The 23,303-nt window shown below is 44.7% G+C and overlaps 1 protein-coding gene across 2 annotated transcripts; it reads right to left on the reverse strand.

Annotated features, from left to right (window-relative positions):
• Positions 1–1,722: 1,722 nt before the first annotated feature.
• SPINT1 (serine peptidase inhibitor, Kunitz type 1) lies at positions 1,723–23,015 on the reverse strand. Of its 2 annotated transcripts, XM_090033414.1 has the most exons (10): positions 22,275–23,011; positions 13,554–13,705; positions 11,410–11,548; positions 10,481–10,651; positions 9,688–9,714; positions 9,213–9,338; positions 8,882–8,932; positions 6,654–6,824; positions 5,494–5,550; positions 1,723–4,059 (listed from the first exon to the last, which is right to left on the reverse strand). In XM_090033414.1, exons 1-10 carry the CDS (start codon positions 22,696–22,698, stop codon positions 3,863–3,865), a joined length of 1,515 nt encoding a protein of 504 aa, XP_089889540.1. In that variant the 5' UTR covers positions 22,699–23,011; the 3' UTR covers positions 1,723–3,862. The 2 variants fall into 2 exon arrangements, with proteins under 2 accessions (XP_089889540.1, XP_089889541.1); XM_090033415.1 differs by lacking the exon at positions 9,213–9,338 and having other exon boundaries at positions 22,275–23,015.
• Positions 23,016–23,303: the final 288 nt, after the last annotated feature.

The following is a 23,303-nucleotide window of genomic DNA, read 5'->3' on the forward strand; positions in this document are numbered from 1 at the left end:
TCTGGTGTGTATGTGTAGACACTGTGGCCAGGAGCAGTTAACTATGGCACAAACTGAGTTTATTGCTTCACCCTAATTGCACATGTAGATAAACCCTGGGAGTATTTTTCAATGGTAGATACTAGATTTGAACCTTGGTCTCTCAAGTTCTAAGTTGTTGTCATAACCTTGATCTTCATTCTGCTTCTTTGCTACTGCGCTGGTGTTTGTACAAAGCTGGATAATCAAGTTCAGCAAGGGACAGTTGTTCCAGTGAACAACTTGTACCACAGTCCCTTGCAGCCTGCACAAAGGTTTGTGAATGTATTGTGGTGAATTACAGAGTGTGTGTAATGCCTTTCAGGTGTGATTTAATAAATGAAATGCAGTTGTAAAGTCCTTCATACTATACTGAGGTGGCCTATACAGTGTAACCTTTACCCCGCAGTGGTCACATTGACTTCTCTGGCCTTAATACCAATCCTTCATGAGGTGTGCTCTTAATCTCTCTAAGCTGCCCTTAGAATGGCTATCTAGGGTTGCTACACAGAGATGTTTAAAGGACTCTGTGCAGTCAGATAGTAGGACTGAGTTGTTATGCTTTGTGCCCCCATTTTTCCTATTACAATAAGAATCTCAAGGGAGATAGAAAAATATAAAGACTGGTTTCTCCCAGAAGAAAGGAGCCAGGAATGTTAGCATGCAACCTCCTGCTGGGCTAGCTTCCAGTTTCCTTTTGAAATACCTCTGCTTCTCAAATGGTAAAAGGAAGATCTGAGCACAGCTGCTGTGGGAAGAACACACCAGTCCCTTGACCCATGACTATTGCCGTCATCCCAGCCAAAACAGGAGCAATATGGCTCTAGGTGGGAGTCAGATAGGTACAAACATCAAGAACTGGAAAAATGTAAGCCCCAAGGAAGGAGAGCAAGTGTCTGGGGTGGGTCTGGGGGACATGAACCAGAAATAATATAGTGTGCAAACAAAGATGGGGATATATCAGGAAGCATTTGGGGACTAATGGGCTGTGGCTTAATACCCTATTTGCCTAAAAAATTCAGAAAGGAAAGAAGAAAACCCTACCCCTCCCTCATTCCAACTCCTTTTGCAAGTCAGTTTTACACTCCAACTTCAGTGAAATTGCATCTAGTGGTGCACCTGTATGAGAGGAAAATTGAGGCCAATCTTAAAGCTGCAGCCCAGAGGGTGAAGCAATCAGCAAAATAACTCAAGCGATAGAAAACAGTGTTGGGGGCAGAGGAAGGCAGCTACTGGACATTCAGAAGAGAGGGCACACCAAGGATAAAGGCATTAATCCAGTTTTCAGATACATCCACCCCCAATATGAATTTTTTACATTGCAATGACTGGGAGGTACAGCTAAAAGACAGTGTAGTTTCAGACCCAAAAGCAAAACCAGTCTGACTAGCTGAAGCCTAGTTTCAGGCTACACCCTTCTCTTGCTCCATGCATGTGTTACTGGGAAGTGACCTCATTCCCAGTATTCAGACTTAGTCATTATCTATCTAGTTAAGCATTTAAGAGACTCCCTCCCTCATATGTCCAATTTAAAGTGTCATCCCCTTTTCCTTAAGGCAACTGCTACAGAGCCACTTCTTCTCCCCTCTCCCCAAGCCATTACAACTGGAGTTGGGGAGACAGCCCTGAGGGCAGGGTGGGAAAAAGCTCTCCATGGTTATTGAGGGTGACAATGTTCCTTGGATTACTTCTTTTCAACCCAAACAACATAAAACAATGCAGTTTTAATAAAAACTTTTTAAAAAGGAACAACAATATTAAAAGTTTAGGATAATTACACTGGCAACAGGTGGGTGGTGAGAGGGGGTGGAAAGGAAGGGGAGGGGGAGGAAAAAAAAGATGCGAGATAGATCAGAAAGCCAAAAGGAGAGACAAAGTAGCTGTTTGCAAGTTACTTGTCTGTGGCTTAAGGGGTGTTTGCGGGTCTGAAACTGGCAGAGTACCATTTATGTATGGCCAACTGTCATGCCCTCATACTGATGGAGTCTCCAGAACACTGTGGTTACATCATAACTTTCCCCAGAAGTGCCATCAATGTCAGCCCAGCCCAATGGTGGCCAGTAATTAGGCCCCATAAACTTATGACCAAAATTTAATTATGATGTGTACAGACATTTAAGACTTTCATACAATACACACACACACAAAAAAAAACATCTCTTACCACACTGGTGGATTCTTTCTAAAGCAATAGACAAAAAATTTACAGGCTCCAATCTCATTACTAAGCAACAATGATTCAGAAGTCTTTCATAGGCAAGAGCTAGTCCCTCACCTAGAGCGAGAGACAACTCTTGGCTCACTCATTGTCTAAGTGTCCAGGAGAAACAGGATGGAAGGAGTAAGAAAGCTAAAGGAGGTTTGCGTGCAAACCATCTGTTCTGGACAGAATCAGATGAACCATTTAGCAGCCAGGCATTCTAGCCACATTTGCAATTCCTGGCCTCAAAATATTAAATACACAATATTTACAAAAAAAGCAAAACAAAAACAAGCAAACAAGTTCATCATATCAGACTACTACAGAAAGCCCTCCCCAACAGTACATCCAAGTCACAGCCAAGGGCTGGGCAAATCTAAAAAAATCTGAACAGTTTCACCAGTAAAAGGGCTGAGTTACTGTGTTTTTGGACATGAGATAGTACACCCTCAGTTTCACTTCTGTCCAGTTTAGGAACATGGGGAGGAAGCAATTTCTCCACGTCCTCTTTTACTATAGCCCCCACCACCCCTCGCCCACCCACACCAGCCACCCAGGGCTAGTTACAGTCCTTTTGCCAAGATATTTCCTCGTTCACAAGCAGTGTCTAGCAGCCCTTTCTGGAGAAGTTTGCAACAAGGCTTACAATGAGCAAATCAACAGGTGGCACTAGTCAGAACTGAAGCATGAAGCCTGGCTCAACCTGCTGTGGTGAAGTGGCCCTTTTTCTTTACTCCTAGAACTACCAGGAAAAGTAAGGATGCTCCCTTTCATTCACATTTTTGTACACAAATAAATAGTACATTCACAAGGAATGTTCAGAGATTAGGCTGTCCAGCTGAAAAGTAAACAGGTGGCAAAAGGGAGTGGTGGAAATGAAGGGGAAAGGGCAAGGGAGAGCAGGTAAGAGAGAATGTGGATGGATGCAGACTGCTGCTGTTAACTTAGGATCATTTAGGAAGATACTGGATTCACTTGTGTAGTATCTGCTCAAAATTCAAGTGATCATAGAAGAAAATTGCAGACAGTCCTACCTTGCCCACCACAGGAAAAAAGCTCATGCAAGACTGCCATGCAGTTATCAGTGTTTATGGAGCCAGACACACAAAGCACAGGACTCCACAGAAATTCACTGAGAACACTGGGTTTGATGTTGGGACACTATCTTTGGAAGATAGTACTGTAAAGAAATAAGCATGAAGAGGAAGACAAACAGGTGCATGGACAGGTTCAAAGTAGGTAGCACTGTGTGGCACAGGGCAGAATAAAATAAAATGAAATGGCTGGCTCTGGTAGGCCCATGCAAGAGATAATGCCACACAAGTCACACCAGAGCTCCTTCAGTCAGTACAGTAGATCCTTCTAGTCAAAACAGGCTCCTCTCTAGGGGAGAGTGGAAGGCACAAGTGACATTGAGCTGTCACTGGGAACTGGGAAGAGACACTCTCCCTCAACTGCAAGAGCACTTATCCAGGACAACTGTAAGTTCTAATAAAGCTGAACTGTGGCTACAGCTTCCTAATATGCGACATCTAACAGAGGAAAAAAAGAGAGGTAAGGAGTCTTTCAGCCACCTTTGTTTCAAACAAACCCCCAGTCACATGGAACTGTCCCCACTGCCAGATCGGAGGGAAGCATTTTAGGTCAAATGGGTTTGGTGGTGCTGTTGTAAACCAGGTGCTCAGTGTCCTCTGTGGTGGAGAGGGTAGAGTTCGTAGCAGTGGCAGGTTGGCGTCGCCGGCTGTTCTTCTTTCTGTTCTTCAGGTAGTAGTAACCAATAATAACCAGGACTATCATGATACAGATACCAAGCAGGACTGCAATGGCTACTTCAAAAGCACCTGTCAAAGACATGTATGGACAAAGTTAATGAAGACTGCTCTGCTACTTTTATTGTCACACTAACAGGCAGGAAAACAGGAAATATGGAACTTACTCAATAATTGGCACTGGCCACAGAACCTATTTTAGAGTCTAATATGGGCCAGACTGACCATGGAACAATTAGTACACGGGCTATATGGAGGTGAAAAAAGGAAGGTGATGAGATGGCTCAAAAGGTTGGTGAAGGGATGCAGAGACTTTCATTTTTCTATCATGGTTTAAGCTCAGCTCAAGTCAAGTCTCACAAGTTGTTACACAATGACTTAAGTGGACTGGATGGTTTGGCATCTATACTTAAAAATAAAAACCAAAACCAAAAATTCCACACCAACATTCTTCCCAATATCAGCACCACACTCTCTCAGTAGGGAGGCCATAGGAATGACTGGAGCTGGATAATGAAGTGAAATCACCTCCAGATTAAGCTAACACAAGTTAGCAAAGCAAGGAGAGGACACTTCAGACCCAGGTATAGCCTTATCACACCCCAACATCCTGGGAGGCTGCTGACAGCCGTCGGCCAGGCTTCTGTCACTAACACTGAAGTTATGCAAGTGAGATGAATGTGGAGTGAGGCCAATCCAATACGGGAAGTCATAATCTGGGACTTCGGGAAATAGAATAATAGGAAACAACTGCTTTAAGGATTAATTTGTTAAAAGGAGAAATTCTGTCAATATGGTTGTGGCGAGCAGGAATCACACTTCCAAAAGTGCTGTGCATTTTAGATCCTGTATTTCATAAAATGTTAGTGCCCATTATGGTCAGAACTAGGAGATTTTGTCAGCAGATATTCACTGCTGCCTTTCCTGTTTTGGAGATGCTGCCTGTCCTGAAATATCAAGGCTACCTTATTTATTTTCAATTCTTTGATGCCTAGAGAATATAAGATTCAATTCTCTTCTCATATTAATTAACAATAAACTACTGAGGTCATCCACATATGTGACTGGTAAACTCCTTTTTCCCCCCTTCAACATTTCTCGTTTCCCATTAAGTTCTGACTCTGGATGGGATGTGCCTTTTTTCCCCGCCAAATAAAGTGCATCCTGCTTTACAGGGAAATCAAAAGTCTGGCCCTAGGTGCTGCCCATGGCATTTTGATTGGACCTACACAGTGCATACAGTGCACACTGAGCCCAGCCCCATGCACTACATGTAGTGCCTGGGGCCAGTCCAGGGCACGTGCTGTACAAAATGTCCGCACCAGACTGGCCACATGCACTGGGTCTGGTACACAGAGCTGGTCTGTGGGCCCCAATCTGGCCCATGGACCAGCTCCACACCACCCATTCAGCCCAGAAGGCCTGATGACTTTAATACTCCTGTTTTACAGGACAGGAACAGAGAAGTTACAGCAAATGTGTTGCTCAAGTAGAATTTTTACTTACTCAAGCTAGCTTGTTGGAGCTCATAGAAATCAAGTCTCTGGCCAATTACATCTGACTCTGCAAAAGAAACCAAACAAACAAAAAACAGAATTTCACAAAAGAATCGGGAACAATGGAGGAGAGAGCAGAGGCCTCCTTAATTCAGTTTCAAGAACTCGTAGTACATTGCATAAAGTTCTCAGGCTCTCCAGCAGGACACCCAGTGCTAGTTTGCTCTCTTAACACGTCAGTATAATGCTCTTTCAGTTTACTGCAGCATCGGAGCACCAAAAAAAAAAAAAAAATTATATAAAATCCTGAGGCAAGCTACATGGCAGTAAGTTCGCATATACACAGCTGTGTTCTGTGCATTCTGCTTGAGCCTTCAGTCAGGATGAAGAGCTCTGAGGGAGCTAGGGCTAAAGAACGATGCTGCTCCCTCAGGCTAGGGACAGACATTACACAAACTAGTTTAAAGTGATCCAGAAACTGGTTTAGACCTGTAAGAGCAAATGTTCAGTGCACATAAATCAGTATGAAAATGGCTAAAACTGGTTTGAGATAAATCTGGTTGAATGCAGTATCAGACTTGGCCAATTTGGGTCAAACCAGTTTATGCAGCATCTGTTCCAGATCCCTTGCTGGTTTAAAATAAACCAGACTCCCCCCAGCATCCCAGCATGCTCTCTGGGCTGGGCAGGGCTCTTTACTCCATAGCAGGGTGCTGGCTACCTCCAAGCTGTGGCACACAGGACAAAAAAGAACCAACAAATACCTGGTCATGTCACCCTGTTGTTTTCTTAATGGGCTCATAAAACACTGAATTCGGGGTAATAAATATTCCCTGCAAGGCTAGTGGGGAGTGGGGAAACACCTCCCTAATCATAGCATCCTGAAAAAAAGGGCTGCTCTAGCACCACCTAGCTTCTAGCCTGAGCCACTGCAGGCATGTGCCTGCATTTCTGGAATGAGAAAGGGAATGTCTATCCACCTCCAAATCAGTTCAAGTTTTGCAAGTTAGACTAACCTGCAAAGATTGAATCAATTCAAGCTTTTTGAATGTTTGTCCCTAGCCTCAAAGTTTGGGGCACTGGCTTCCATGTTATGTTCTAGAAAGCTCAACCTGTTTGGAATTAAACTGGGGAGGATTTCACTCTAAGACCCTCTGCCCCATGCCTTACTTGTGACACCAGCACACGATTTCATACAATCTTCTTCCTGTTCAAAGTTATTCTTGTTGCCATCACAACCTCCATAGGTGAAGCGGCTGCATTTCTGAGTGAAGGGGTTGTAGTACCAACGAGTTATGCTCTCCTGGCACAGCCCAGTGTCAGGCAAATCCACACAATGACCTGGTAAAGCAAAAAAGAGAGAGAGGTGTTCAAGCTCAGGCAACCTATCTGTAGAATATCCACACTTTGTCTACTCTGGTGCCTGTGGTAGCACAGTTCAGCCTCCAAAATACTTTGTGGAACTTATTTCCTAACATTCGAAATTATCAAGGATCCACAAACTCCAAACTAATTCCAGTTTCCTGCATTACTGTCACCCCATAGTCCCTGGCACATTTTAAAGGGAGATGTGGCTAATCTAGGTGGCACTCCTGCCTTAGCTAAAATGCCCTGATGCTCCCATTAGGAGAAAGGAAAATAGTGCCCCTCTTCCTTCCTCCCCATGACAGGCTTAGGCATGGAAAACAAATTAAACCCTCCCTCTTAGAAAAAGGTCAGAGAGGACTAAAGCAGCCAACTGCAATGATCTAGAACAGTGATTCTCAACCTGGGTGCCTTGAGATACTAAATTGCAGGGTGAAGTGCACACTCCAGATGGTAGGGAATGATTGCAGGCAGACCTGGGCAGGTTAGAAAACAGGGCAGTACACAATAAGATTCAGTACAACAAGGACAAGTGCAGAGCGCTGCACCTAGGGTGCAAAAACATCCAGCACACCTACTGGCTAGGAAGCAACCCTCTCAGCAGCACAGAAGCAGAAAGGGATCTCGGAGTCATAGTGGACTCCAAGATGAACACGAGTCGTCAGTGTGACGAAGTCATCAGCAAAGCTAACTGCACTTTGTCATGCATCTGACGACGCATGGTAAAGATCCAAGGAGGTGATACTTCCCCTCTAAGCGGCATTGGTCAGACCGCAGTTGGAGTACTGCATCCAGTTTTGGGCACTGTATTTCAAGAAGGATGTTGATAGACTAAAGAGGGTCCAGAGAAGGGCCACTTGTATGTTTAGGGACTTACAGGACAAGCCCTGTGAGGACATACTGAAGGACCTGGACCGCTTCAGACTCCACAAGAGAAGGCTAAGAGGCAATCTTGTAGCCACCTACAAATTAATTAGGTGGGGATGCAGCAAGGGATCGGAGATGCTCTGTTCACCAGGGCACCTCTTGGGGTAACAAGGAACAATGGTCACAAACTGACAGAGCAGATTTAGGCTAGATATCAGGAAAAACTTCTTCACAGTAAGGGTGGCCAAAATTTGGAATGGACTTCCAAGGGAGGTGGTGCTCTCTCCTGCCTTGGGGCACCTGACCCCAGCACTCTTTCCTGCTTAGGCAGGGGGTCGGACTCTACGATCCGTTGAGGTCCCTTCTGACCCTAGCATCTATGAGATGCTTTCAAGGGTGTTGTGGCATGTCAGATATTGTCCATACTTTTAGGTATGTAAACGTGACTTACAACATAAACCTAGGTTTCAAATAGGGATCCATAGTGTTTAAAACATCCTGACCTGCTGTAGTTCTTCTAAGTTCTTTGCAGTAGAAGAACTACTCTATTTTTCTGTAGTCAAAAAATGAGTGAAGACTAAGAGATGGCATTTTCTGAGGGAATGGTCTCAAGTCTAACAAGGTTGAGAACACTGATTTTGATACAATGAGCACACAATGCAAGGTTCAAAGTTTGGCAAGAATATCTGAACTGACAGCATGTCTGGGAGAATCTAATGTTAGACCACAGATTCTGTTCCATCTAACATCACAGCACCATCTACCTGCCAAGTATTCAAAGTTTATTTAATAAAAGAACACCTGCAATCTATGCCTCCTGTCCATAGATCAAACCAGAGACCAAGAAATACAAATGTCACAGGGAAGGGGAATGTGCACCAAGTACAAAATGAACAAAGGGTGTAGGAATCATAAAACTTGTGTAAGAGGATTCAGCAAAGTACTCTTACGAGAAGGAGGATGGAAGATAGATATAAAATCACAGGAACACAGATGAAGCATGATTTAACTGATTTAAGAAATGTTAGACTGGTTCTGCCTCCTTATAAATCACACAAGAAAGCCCAATCAGGAAACACTTCTAGCCCCAGTCTGACTATTAAGACTGGTAAGAGGCAAAAGAGAGCAGACAATCATTTGTATTTAGCAATATGTTGCATACACACCTTGTTCACTTGTACCATTGATCTTTCGGAGGTTATTGAACTCAAGAGCATCTGCAGAAGAAACCAGAGAAACACCTCATGGCACACAGTTTACCTTGCCCAGCTCAAATATGAAAGAAACTCGTCCTCCTCTACAGAGATATGTAGACAGAAAGATCTTTCCGAACACTTCCTGACTCTCTTTCTCCCCCCTACTATTAAAATATAGGAGGCAGTGTAAAGAGCCATAGTAAACCTCTACAAAAGTTTGAAATTTAAAAAAAAGCCAAGGAGAGAAAGGATTTACCCATGTAAGCACAAAATTTTAGGATCTAGACATCCAAGAACTTACATCGTTCACAGTCTGCCTCATCTGATCCATCAGCACAATCTTGAGTTTCATCACATTCTAGGTAGCCATCGATGCAGCAGCTATCCCTACATTTGAAGTGTGAGGCCTGACAGTTCCCGTCACATACTATATCAGAAAAAAAGTTTTTGTTTTGGGTTCAGTATGAAAATCCTCTCCTTCCTGACTTGCACTCATATTCTTCTGGCATAAAGGATGATTCCAGGCCCCCTTTGAGCAGATTAGTTTAGAATAAGACCTCTCCTTCTCCTAGGGAAAGGGCACACTGCCTTTTTAGAGGCTTGGAAGCAAGGGGTCTGGCACAGAAGTTACTCCCAAGGGCTTTGCTTGGCTCTGGCTGGTGTCCAGAAAAACCAAAAATTAGATCTTAATTTTAAAATGCAAGAAGGGTGGGCAAGAGAGCGGTTGTGGGGAGGGAAAGTGCATCTCAGATTAAAAATACATGCAAGAGGCTTACCTGGCTGCTGCCGTCTTCCAACTGGCCCTGAAGAGGCGACAGAAAAGAAACCACAATTTTATTTTAGTGAATGCACCTGTTTTATACTGACCCAAATAAATAGCTCTATAGTAAAACAGCTCCTACCTAGGGAAAAAAATTAACATTTTATAATTTTCATCAGCAGGTTCCCAAGCTGCATTTTTCAGGAGTTATACCAGGTGTAAGGGTGAAGTTGTAGTTCCTTTCAATCCCTTGCAAACCATCTTATGCCCCCAGTTTGGACTCAGTAGGAACACAGAAGCCTGGCAAACACTCAGATGAATTCACCTCATCCAAAGCTGCTCTAAGTGTCTTTCAAGAAAAGCTCAGTTGCGCTAGTGCCAGGAAGGACAATGAGTTTCATGACAGAAAGGGGAATTTGACTCCTCCATGTGGTTATATTTAAGAAGTGGCATGAACAGAATTTTGCAAGCAAAATCTGGCCACAGAAATACGATGAGCATAATGCCCTGAGCCTAATCAATTAACTGAATTAAAGTATTTCTTAATATGGCCTGGCCCTTACAAAAGACTTCTTGCCACTCGGAATATCAACTGTGTGACAACCAATGGAGTATGTTTGGGATTTTGACATAGTCGGTCAACAGAAAAGCAGCGGAAAGCAAATTACAATAGGTGCTCCCAGCTCCACACCCCTCTGAAGAGACTTTTGCTTCCTACCAGTGATCTATAAGACCAGTCGACCTGAGCTGCAGACCACAGAACCATCAGAACACCCTGAGCTAACAGCTGCCTCTAGAAACAGACTGACCTTGAACATTCTTGCAGGCAAGATTACACTCCTCCTCTCGCAAGTAGTTATTCTTGTTGGGCTTGCAGCCCCCAAAAATGAACTTCTCACATCGCTGAGATTCTGGATTGTAGAACCAACGGTGAAAGGACCCCCGGCACCAACCCACTTTACTAGGAGCCAAGCAGTGATCTGGAAAACAAGAGAAGCCAATAAAAAGGATCAGCATATGAAGAATGAGATATTTTGCTTTAACTAAAGTACAGATGGTTGGCCTTGCAAAGATCTTAGAAGATAGGCTGAATCACTGGCTTCTGCTTGCTGCCAGGACAGCATCAAGCATTAGCTAACATCACACTGATTCATCTAACCTAGTAACAAAGGGGAGTGGGATATGGCAATGATGGCTCATTTGGGAGGAGGCAGGAGCTTTCCCATAGCATGCAATTTGGGGAAAAATTATATCTTGGACTTGGGGCAGGATGCAGATGTTGGCATAGGCTCCTCTTGAATACTCCTTATTTCTACTTCAGTGAAGTCCATTTAACTTGGTTCCTGGTATGGAGGAGAAAAACCCTTATTTAATAGATTGGCTTTTGGCACAAATCCATGACTTGGTCACTGCAAAAGGTTGTTTCCAGTAAACAGGACATTCAGGGTAGCCATCCTATAAAACCAGGACCACTTAGGACTTTATACTGACATTCATCATTATGCTTCTGACCAGCTGACCCTCTGCCATCTCAAAATTCAGGTACAGTAGGTTGAATTTTCAAAGGAATATCAATTCACAAGCCCATCTCCCATTTCTCTACCATACACCACTCCCACCCAGCAGTTCACAAAAAGAGTGCCGGTTATACACCTTGCTGCTTTCATATGCAATTAGCAACTGACTCCAGCAGGAATACCATGAGGCCCAAGTTTAAGCATCTCTTGGCCAGGCTCACCTTCAGTCTGCTCAGCATTCAGAACTGTAATGGTGATATTGGTAGTGTCCTGCTGGTTAACAGTGTCTGTGACAGTGAGCTGGAAGACATAGATCCCCATCTGCAGGTTGGAGACCTCCACCTGATCATCCCCTTTTTTCTGAGAATACAAACAACATGCAGAACATGATTAGGAGTTAGCATATCTCAGCCAAAGTGCTGGATGCAGACATCTAATTCACAGGCAAGATGACGACAACTCCGCTGTCTGTGGCCTCAGGAGGAGAGCAGCTTGGATACAACTCCCAAATGAAGGATGGACCTCTAGGACTCCAGAGTGCTTTACAAAGTAAGAAGACAGACTGGCTGCCCAAGATCAGCATGGCTAGGAAAAGAAGAGCGCACCAGGAAGCCCAGCCCTTCAGCACATCTAATATAAGTTCTAGTGGTCCCTGCAATCCTAGGCTTTGGGATAGTAAGCAAGTCCAGCAGTACTACTGGGCCGCCTGGACACACAACACCCCTCAGTGACAGTTATAGGAGCTGGAGAAATTCTTGTTAATACTTCCAAAGAAAATGGTGAAGGACTGTGTTTGCCCAATGGTTTCTGAGGCATTTTGTTCACATATGCCCTGCCCAAGGGCACCATCACCACTGCAGCCCCATAGCATCTTTTGGCAGCAAGAGTCAGGATATGGCTCCACATATATATATGGCACCAGTGACACTTACCTGTGTTCCACAGTGCAATACTGAACAGAAACATTTTACAAACAGCTTGGAATAGAAAGCAAAAGATAATGCAACCAGTTGAAACAGGGAAAGTTTTTAAAACAGGCAGATTTGTTACTAGAGCTGGAACCTGGCTAGAATACTGGCATCCAAACCCCTCCCCTTACAGAGAGGTCATCTAATCTTAGCTAGCTGCCAGTGAAGTCACAATGATGCAGCAGTTAAAACAAAAACAAAGAACAGGCTATAATTTTTTTTTCTTTCCAAAGAGTTCTTGTGCCGTTTTGGGTTTTTTTGTTTTAACAGAGGAAAGAAAACTAAGTTCATGCTCCAAGATGTGCCACCAGACTAGAGCTTAAAGGCGTGGGCTCCATGCTATTCTGACACATTGCATGGTTTGGGAAAAGTAACTTAGGAATTCTGCCTCAGATTCTCCATATGCATCACAGCAGTGGTAAGAAAACCTTCTGCAAAACACCCCACAATCCCCTGGCAGCAGGCACCTGCAGCCTTCTCATCCATTTATGCACTTCCGGATTAAGACAAAATGACACATCTAGCACAGACAGTGGTGTAGCCAGACAGGAGCCCTATAAGAGTAGAAGCAGAGCTATGGACAGGCCACAGGGATATGAACAAGATCAGTGACTGATAACCTTTACAAGTTGCAGACTGGAACAATCCAGCTCTAGTCCAACACAAGCCAGGTGGCTTCCACAGCACATCCACAACGTGGGTTCAGGGAGAGCCCCCACTAGGGCCAACCAGCTAGAAGTCGTGCCCATGCCACCACTACTTCTCCCAGCTCCCCACTCCCTAGCCAGGGCCCTAGCTGGAAGCTGTATTTATGCCACAGCCAGGGTGGAAGTTGCCTAGCCCAGCTCCTCACTGCTCAGCCTTCTATATGTGCAGGCACCATGGGCCAGATCCAGCCCCTCCACTCTGTTTGCATTTGTACACATCCATGTGCTGCAGTACTGGGTACTTTTCTGGAGCAGCCCCCTGCCCTGCCAGTGCAGCTGAGGCCAGTCTCCAAGGCAACCCCAGCCTTGTGGTATCACCACACAGGTGTGGTTGGGGTCTCCATGGAAACCAACCCCAGCCACGTGGGCAGGGGCTGCTGGAAAATGGAGTCCACTACCAGACCAAGGGGCAGACTTTGCCTGCCCTGGTCTAGAAGCATTCTGCCTTCTTTGCTTCCTGTGCCACATTTCCTGATGGACAGAAGGAATGTTACCTCATTAAGCAATGACAGCACCACCTAGTGGAGACAGAAGAGCATAAACAGAAGAAAATGATGAGAGAGAGAAATTTTACATAATTTCTGGAAATAGATGGAGCCTGGAACAAGAGGCTAGGATCAGGTAAAATAGTGGGCACTTGCAACATATTTGCTATAGACACCGAGTAAGCAGCTCCACTCTACTACCTACCTCCAGCACAACAGATGAGTCCCCAGAGAGATGTTTCCAATCATAACTGACAATCCCATGGTCATCTGCGCTCTCTGCACCTCTCAGTACCACTGCCTCTCCTGGCTGTACCTTCAAGTCCATCCCAGCACGAGCTTTGGGAGGCAGATCACCTGGAGAAAACAGAAAGAAATACCAAAAAACACCTTCTAGCAGCAGAAGGCTTGGATTCCTGTCTCCAAACTGGAAAGATAGTGAACATCTCCCAGACTGAATAAACATGGCTTCTAGATGCTAATGCAGGAATAATTCCTATAACAGTGCTTTTGGAACTATGACATTAAGTGATGCACAAGAGAAATGCCTGTTCAGTTGGGGGGGGGGGAGGCTGGATCAAAATTCTCTCTGCCCACCACCCATCTGTCCCAGGATTAAATCTAGCAGGTCAGCTATCCATAACACCAGCACCTTTGAGCCAACTGCCACTGGTCAGAGACACTTACCTGTAGGAGCAAGTAAAAGTTAACACCATTGTTCATACAGCTATTGTGAATGTCTAAAGTACAGTGTTTTCCTCTCAAGATTGTTTGAAGCAAATCTCCACTGCATACGATGTCCACGTTTGTGTTAAACCAGGCATCAGTCCCACTTCTATCAGTTAAGGAGTTAACTAATTTATGTTCTCCAATTATTGTTTTCTGACTATATTTTTATGTTAAAAAAGAATGTTACCCAATAGCATCCCCACTAACATAAAAATCCTGTACAACAGGGTTTTTCAGCTTTTTTTTTTGGTCAGTGTACCAAAAGGAGAAGCAGGCAGCAGAGAAGCAGGGACTCCCCCGGCAGCCAATCAAGAAGTGTATCTCTAGTTGACAACCCCTGCTGTACAACGGTGTAGTTGATCAGCTTCATGTCCAGGACAGCCATGTGATGTCAGGGGAAGTGCCAGCTGTTGCAGTGCTGATCATGACTATTTTTGTGCACTCAACCCCCAAAGGGAGCACCCCTACCCTTCAGTTAGGTTACCGTAGTACAAGGAGGTTTAAGTGTCACTCAGTGAACCATATCCCTCCCCTTTCAGCACTGTCACACCAACAATTCACTAATATGGATAAAAGTCAGCTTGGAAAAATAAGAGGCAAAAAGTCAGTTCCAGTCATGAAAACAGACTAGAGACACAGAACAGCCCAGGACATCTTTCAAGGGGAGCCATCCAGCACAAAATCCATCACCCAGCCCAATAATTTATGTTCTAGTTCAACCAAACTATTTAGTCAGTCATCAAACCAGCTATTATGTTATGCTATTAACAGTCAATGTGGCAGGATGACTGCTTGACAAAGGGACTCCAATTTCATTGCAGTAGTTAATTATTTCACTGTTACAACTTGTACCTCATTCCCATTTAGGGTTTTTCCAGATCCAAACTGCAGATAACAGTTCTTGATTATACCTTTGCCAACTGAAGGGCCTTCCATTGTCAGGAGGGAGAAGATACCAAGGCTGAGGACAAGTCATCTCATCTTCTCTTCTGTAACTTACTAGGTTTTTGCTTGCTGGGGGCCTCTCATTACAGCGTGCATGCATCAGACCACAATTACGCTAGCTTTTCTCCAACTTCTCTCCTGTCCCAACATAACATGCTGGTAGTAGTATCAAGTGCTATTACCACTCTAAAATATCACATGGCAAGTCAATACTCCCATTTATACATTCAAGCATCTCATTGCCCGTTAGCCACAGAACCACACGTGACGCTCACATAACATCCCAAGTTCTTTTTAGAGCTGGCATCTTCCAATCCTCCCTTCCTAGGAGTAGCTTACCCTCTTTGTTCCTAGATGTAGCACCTTACATTTCACTATATTAAAATACATTTAAATTTTGTCCAGCTTACCAAGCCACCCAGATCATTGTGTAAGTTACAAGTCTTTGGTTAAAAAGACATATCATTTGTCCACCGCCTATGATTCAATAAACTAAACTAAATAAATAAAATCAAAATCAAGATTTTATTTTATTTCATATCACTGATAAAAATTTTGATTTACAGTGGGCTAAGAACAGATTCTTATGGAACGCTACTGGAAATACTGCAATAGTTGGGGATTCCCTCAATAAGTACACTGGGCTCACAGCTAGACTGAAAAATGTAGCCAAGACATACTACTTGCATCACAAAAATGAACAGGTCTCTGATGTACATATTGTAGAAGTGCACCAATGTTGTTCATGCTGGCATGCGACAGTCTTCAGGGTGCTTTACACTGAGGTACATCTCAGAATGTCAGTCCTTTCTAATTAGCTTATGTTAGCAACTGTCATTCCCCAGGGGGTTTGAAACCAGGCACAGAGACCAACAGAAATGCATCACGGTACCTAAAACAGCACACTATCTCAGTTCTGAGTAGAGCTGGTTACATGTACAGCCAAATAAGTGCATCTTTCAAGATCCATGCACATCTTACCAAAAGGTTCAGCCTGGGTCTCATAAATATTTAGACCTGGGAACTCTCCACAAGGTGTACTCAAAAGAGCAGCCCTATGTAAGTATTCAAATTCAGGGTGTCTAGATATTGCTACGAAAAATGTCCTTATTACTCCTCCCATGCACGTACCTAGACACACACGCATTTAAGAGAGAATTTCTTACTGCCTTCCCATCGTAACAACCATAGGTAATACTCAGTTTTACAGCCCTATAGCCATGGCAATGGGTTATTAATGTGCAACTAGTAAAAATCATTTTTTCATTTACATTTCTAAATGTTCTCATTATTAGTAAGAGCTTCATCATAAAGGAAGAGAGCATTTTATGACAGTTTATAAACCAACCAGATTAAGAGCACTCAGCATAGTTTAAAACTAGTCAAGGTAACCACAGCGCTAAAAGTTCCTTGCACAGTAAAAAAAGACATGGGAAATTACACATGGTAGGTAAAAAAGCACTTGGAATGAGGGACATATAGCAGGATTTTGCCTCACTATGCAATCCTCAGGTCCAGCTACCACAGACAACCATAGGAGGAGTTTAGTGTTGGGGTAAAGGAAAGGAATCTGAACAGTGGCTAGAAGAAAGGAAAAGAGGTTCTTTGTCCCTGTATCAGTACCTGGGCTTGACATGTACCAGGAACAGCATGACCTCCAAAAAGTGTCTAAGGCAATTCACACATCAAACACTGCTGCTGAAAAGTTTAGCAATTACTGTGATATTGTTAGAAAAGCAGCTGTACTCTCCTTAGTCTGGCCCTAAGAAGCCTATTCCAGTTCTAGATCTCATCTCCAATGCACCAAGTTTCCTCTGCTTCATATTCACCTCTAACTAAGATCAAATCACTTCCATACAAGCACAGTCTGTAATGAGGAGAGGGCTATTTCTAGACACTCAGGCCTAACTTCGAGGTACAGAGACTCCTCTTTTTCCACTGGACTTGTGAAAGCTCGTTATCTTTAGAAAAAAGCCATTGTGTGAACGCAGGACATTCAAGTAGCAACTGGCTCTAACTGGCAGTCCCAAACCTAAACATTCTTTGCCTGCAGCAAGCCGAAATCCTCCCTTACTTGTGACAATTATTTCAAAGGGAAAGCACATTTTTCAATCTAATCTTTACAGCCAAATGCTTGTTGAACTGGGGGCAAATATCAGCAACAAACAACAAATAGCTCCTGGAAGGTAGCTTTCTTAGCTGAACTAAAAGTTGGAGTTCCACAAAGCTAGAGTCAAACTGGTATCTTTACTCCAGAAGTCACCTAGTCAAAGGAAGTTTTGCATGATTTTTACTGTTCCCTTATCTACAGTTACCCAAAAAAGTGCCATTAAGCAGTCACCAAGACACAGAGAGTTAACAGTGCTGTCTTATGATACTTATGCTATCCTTAAGTACCACATCCTGAATTCATTCAAGTATATGGACATTTTTTTTTTTGAATGAAAGCAGAATACATGGCCTTCATGATTTCAAACAGACAATCTTAACAAGAGGAAACCAAATGCTTAAAAAAATGCCACCCATAATAACCAAGCAAAGATGATTCAAGATTTTACACTTGAGGATTAAGCTAGTCTGATAAATATTTTGAGCATTTAGTTCTGGCAATGCTAAGATTATATAGTATTATTTAAAGCATATTAGAACTACTTGAAATCTGTGTCTACTAAAAGGAAACCTTTCCAAAAGCTAGTGAGTCTGAATAATAGTAAACTCTGCAGACCTCAAAGCACTTTAGAAGAGTGGCCAGTCACTCTCTCTCATGGGGAAATAGAAGCATGGGGAGAAGTGACTTGGCCAGGATCACCAAGTAGCAGAGGCAAAGAGCACCTACATTAGTACTCTGTCCACTAGGACACACTACCTCCCAGACAAGAAAATTCAAAGCTGCCTAAGACTGCATGCTAGAAAATTAACCTGCAATAGCTAGAAAGGACAGACAATGGAAGAGGCAAGTTCCACCAAGAGTTAAATTCCCCATTAAGCATACAGCTCTCATCACTTCCCTAAGGAAGCCACTCAGAAGCAAACAATTCCCAGAGAGCCTGTATTCAAACCTCCCCTATTAGCGTTATAATCCTCTCTCTATAGTAACAAGTCAACATCATGAAGGCAAAGCCGGTTTGCCAGGTAGAAGCAAGCTCCATTCCTCCAAGGGAAAAAACACACACTATAATGGTGGAGAGTACGCATGCAGAGAGAGGCAGCGTTCCTATAGAGTGCAACAGGGCTGAAATAAAGTTGCTACAAAAATGACAGAATTCAATAGGAGAATGATGCAAATCAGAAGAGAACTGTACTAAGCACCTTCTTACAAACCCTTAAGGAAAAATCCTTGAGAAGTTAATATAGCATAAGAACCTTGAAAACCAATCTGCTTTTAGCCAGTGGGGGCAACACTATAAAATGCCAGCCTGTTTTTCAAGGAACATATTTCAGATGAAAGTCACTGCCAGCCCTACTAGGGGGAGACAAGGCAATTTTATTTTGTAAAGCAGAAAGGGGGAGACAGTGCCCTGGTGTTTTTTGTTCGTGTCATCAAGTGGGGTCAGTTCACTATACGGGCCAGTGGAGTCTTAAATACAATCCAGCCTGTGATATAGACTTACTGCTCCCACCAGAGTCAGTCAATAGTAATGAAGCAAGAGCATGAAAGGGGAAAAAATGACAACAAGAGCTAGCTTACATGATTTATGTAGCTGCTCCACAGCAAGAAGTCATTCATGCTCTGTGCACCAATTACAGAGCACTCTCCATACCTTGACCCTGGGGCATTTTGACCTGAAAAGATGCCTCAGGCCTAACAAGCACCTTGTAGAAACCAGCTATTTAATCTCTAGCAAAGTTGTGGCCCCAGTACCAGTCAGGTGATAAAGCCCTATTTCATGGCCTTAACTGGACTGTATTAATGATACAGTTTATCATCAATACATTTCTGTTCCATTCTCTAGAGTCCAGGCTGGGGGTCTGCAATGAAGTCGATCACTTAGCCAACCACTCTGAATCCCAGACTGAATTTTTAGCCAGCAAATCTGCATTCAGAATTTGGCAAAAATAGGCCCATCCTAAATCCTACAGGTTTTCCAGCATTCCCCGTTTCCCCGTCACAAACTCAAAACAAATGGAGCTTAACTGAAGATTTCACAACACTACTGAAGGTTCAGTTCAAGAAACGGACAAAGGTTCAGGGAAGTTATTTTCCAGGCCCACACCCAGAACAGGTTTGCTCAAAGCCAGAATAAATTTATGCAGTGGTTACTCAAACACCGGGTTCTATTATTGCGGTAAAACCCTCAGTGAGCCCTGCCCCTCCCAAATGAGCCAGAGAAGACCCGCAGCAAAGTTCATGCTAGAAAATGATGCAAGAATAAAAGCTGTGTTTTCTTAGACTGCTAATATCAATGATTCAGGAAAGTCACTCTGCATACTGAAAGGGAGGGCTGGTGGACAGAGCCTGGGCTGTGGCTTTGTTAGGGGACACAGTTAAAACAGGATATCCCCAAAGCAGTGAAGATGCACATTGATGAGAGCTCAAGCCTGCTTTGGCAATCATAGGTGCAACTAACTCCTGTTATTTTGTCTTAAGTCTCACTATATTTAGTGTTTGTCTTAAAGCCTCAGCTGCTGAAACCAGGACATGGCATAAGAATCTCTGCATTTATTAAAAACAAAATTTCTAGCCCTTGTTATTTCAGGGAAGCCTTCAGAATATGGCCTGAATGCACTGTCAAAGCTCCAAACATCAGAGTGCAAATCCAGAGAACTCTAAAAAGATTAAAAATTTCCCAAACCTCTGGTTTCCGTTAGGGTCTGCTTTTTAATCTTCCTGTGTGTAAGTCCAAGCTGAGGAAGGAACACTGAAAGGTTAGAAAGAGGCTCCTCAGCACAACAGCATTAACGCTGTAGATACCTCCTTGAGATCCAATTAAGGTCTTGAAAGGGAAAAACCATCAGCGCCAGCTGGATGCAGTCATTGCCCAAAGGCTGTTTAATCTGGGCTCCTGCAAACACGTCCTCAGAAGCTCCCCCCTCCTCCCACCTGCGGAAATGATGCACTCACCTTTCCCACTAAAACAAGTCCATTGTTGTGTGCCGAATTCCTCCTCTGCTGACCTAGTTCCAACATCAGAGCTGTGGAATTATTTTGGCTCTGAACCAGAATCAAAATCTACATTCCTGAGTGTCTGAACACTGAACAGTCCCACAAAGAGTTAGGTGCTGTCTAGAGTAGTTTTGTTTGTTCTTATTATTCATCTTAATTCCCAGCTCTGTCCACAAGAAATCCCCCTTTCTTCCCAGAACACTTCAGTTTTACTTAAGAACTTTAGTTTGCACAGATTTCAGAACAACAAAAATAGTCTCACTAAAATGCTGAGAAAAGGAACTGCAAACTTTCCACTTTTTGAATCTGGAATTCACATTGTCTGCAGTATAATTTGCAAAGAGAAAGAACACAGAGCTATGAGTAGTATTTTGGCAAATTAGCGTCAGTGACAAAAATGCATGTCCTATTAAGCAGGCTCTGGATATCATTCCTAATTGGACCTTTCAAGAATGATCCCCCCACCCTTTGCTCTCCTTAGTATTATTTCCTTTTTCAGTGAAGGGAACCTAGGATTCATCATTCTTTGAAATTGGAGATACCAAGGATATATTGCATTGAGGCTTCTGCCATTTCTTATAGCTAGTTTTGGGATCTTATGGAACCAAGGCATACCGAACAAAACACACTTATTGTAGAGGGAAGCAGAAAACACAACAATTAAAGGTTAACACATGTCCCATGTCCTGGTTTGTAGGATATTTATTACTGAGGGGTAGTTTTTTTTTTGGTTTTTTTTTTTTTGGAGAAGGAAACACTTCAGTCTGTACTCAAGGTATAGAGCAAGTACAGCAGAGAAACCAAAGGTTTAATGAAAAAGTCTAAAAAGTGCAGTGGCGAAAAATACCACTTCTGTGATGCCACCACCAATTCCAGATCAGCATGGGGGTTACTAAAGAGTATTTAAGAAGTTACCACTTGAGTCTCCTCTTTTAAATCATCTATTGATACAGCTACTCATTCTAAATTTTCCATCCCTTAAAATTAAACTTTCAGTGAATGAGGGTCTTTTTAGTATCATTGTCAATTTCAAGAAGAGATCCTGGCTGATATCTCAACTCATCCAGGGGAGTTGCAAATCCTATCCCAAATGCCTGCCCCATTTTTCATTAAAAGCTGACATACTTAACAGAACCACCACTGCAGCTACAGCGGTAAGAACAACGGATCAGTTTATCCGCATAACGCAGGAATGGTCTCTACGGATGCACCACTAGCGCATCAGTATCTAAACCTCATAGTTTCAAAAAACCAATGTCTAACCAGAGACCCAATCCCATTAGGAAAAGCTTCAGATCTTCTTAGATTTTGGAAAAAGGTGGCAACCAAGGAGATAAGAGAGAAGTGGTGCTAGATCCACAACTGTATTGTAATATTTCACTGTACTTTCTACAGCTTTTCTTCCATGAGGAAACTTTGGGCTGCCTTGTAAGAAGTCAATGATGCATCATTTGCATTCATGCCAGAGCTCCTATCCAGTGCTGTAAGCACAGATGCAACAATTACACAATCCCTCAGTTAAAGAGTTTGTCCCCAGAATCCAAACAAAAGACCTCCTCAAATCTGCTCCTAAATGCAAGTGCTCTAATCCAGCCTGCCCACTGACTTGTTCTCTCTGCAAAAGTCAGACAGAGCCTACCAAGACAGAGATGCTTTGTCACCAGCTGGTAGTAGTCACGAGACCGAGACTTGGGCAGAACCAAAAAGGAAGTGAATTCTGTGCCAGGGAAGGGCCTGCCTCCAATGCCTTTGCAATTCACCTGTGCCTTGTTAAGGGTTTACTGGGGCACCTGGAGTCCAGGTTCATTCAGGTTCCAGTCAAAAATGCTTCCTGGGTAGGGCTGTGCCTTGTTCTTAAACTCTGTTTAGGCTGTATCATCTCTGAGGCTCAAAAGACTATTACAGAGCGGTGGGGAAGTATCACCCCCTACTCCGTTTACACAGGGATGTGGGTGGGGTTAAGTGACATGACCAAAGCCACGGAGCAGAGAAGCTGCAGAGGAGCCAAGGTTTCTTCCCCCACCCCCCGCCTGCCTGCCCCCGGTAAGAGCCCTCAGCCCCCTCCACGCCCCGGGGAGACCTCCCCACCACCCTGCGGCGGGAGGGGAAGGCCAGGGTGGGTAGGGAGCAGGGCAGGCTGCACCTTACCCCCTTCGCCCTTCTCCCGCATGGACACGTAGGCGTCGTACACGTCCCGCTTCACGTAGTTGAGGAAGCCGGCCTTGCGGGCGAACTTGCAGACGAAGGCCTGCTCGTAGAGGCAGTCGAGGAGGAAGCAGGCCCGCACGCCGTCCTCGCCGCCGTCGGGGCTCTGCTCCACCAGCGCCAGGTTGCAGGCGGGCTCCTTGCAGCAGGCGCGCACGCAGTCCCGGCCCCGCGCGGCCGCGGGCGAGGACAGGAAGGTGGCGCCGTTCTCCACCGACGCGTCCGTGTCCAGCACGAAGTCGGGCAGCCCCACGGTGAAGTGGCCCAGGCACGTCTCCCCGAAGGCGGCGGCGGCCTCGTCCCGCGCCGCCCGGCCCCGCAGCGCGGCCGCCGCCAGCGGCACCAGCGCAAGCACCAGCACCAGCATCCTCGGCCGCTCCTTCTGCCCCGCTGCTCGCCGTCCCCACCTGCGGAGTTTCAGGTGAAACTGCCTCGTCGCGCGGCGCCACCCGCTGCTTCCCTCACAGCAGCGCCACCTTTAACCCTTCCCCGGCGGCAACTACCGAAGCGCAGCGCTGCCCGCTCCACCTGGGGAGCAGGAAGGGGAGGAGGCGGAGCCCGCGGTGATTGTCCCGGCCGGGAGCCGCCGCCGAGCCCAGGAAGAGGAGCCAACGCCTCCAGCGCGGGGCGGCGCCGGGCGCTTTGTCTCCCTCTCTAGGGGCCTGGGCAAGCCCGCCCTGCCCCGGCGCCTGCCACTGCTGTGCTGATGTGCGCTTCTGAGGCGAGGCGGGGGGAGCGAGGCTGCCTTAGTCTGGAGAAGAGGAAACGGAGTGGGGTTTGTTTTCAGCTACCTGAAGGAGGCCCCGAAGAGGAGGTGGCTGCACCCTTCACAATGGTGGTAGATGACAGAGCAAGGAGCAGTGGCCTCAAGTTGCAGCAAGGGAAGTTTAGGTTGGATATTAGGAAAAAGTGTCTCAGTAGGAGGGTGGCAAAACATTGCAACAGGTTACACAGACAGGTGGTGGACTCTCC

This window comes from Crocodylus siamensis, chromosome 2 (genome assembly GCF_052110815.1).
Source record: "Crocodylus siamensis isolate JL-2025a chromosome 2, ASM5211081v1, whole genome shotgun sequence".
Taxonomy (NCBI): domain Eukaryota; kingdom Metazoa; phylum Chordata; order Crocodylia; family Crocodylidae; genus Crocodylus; species Crocodylus siamensis.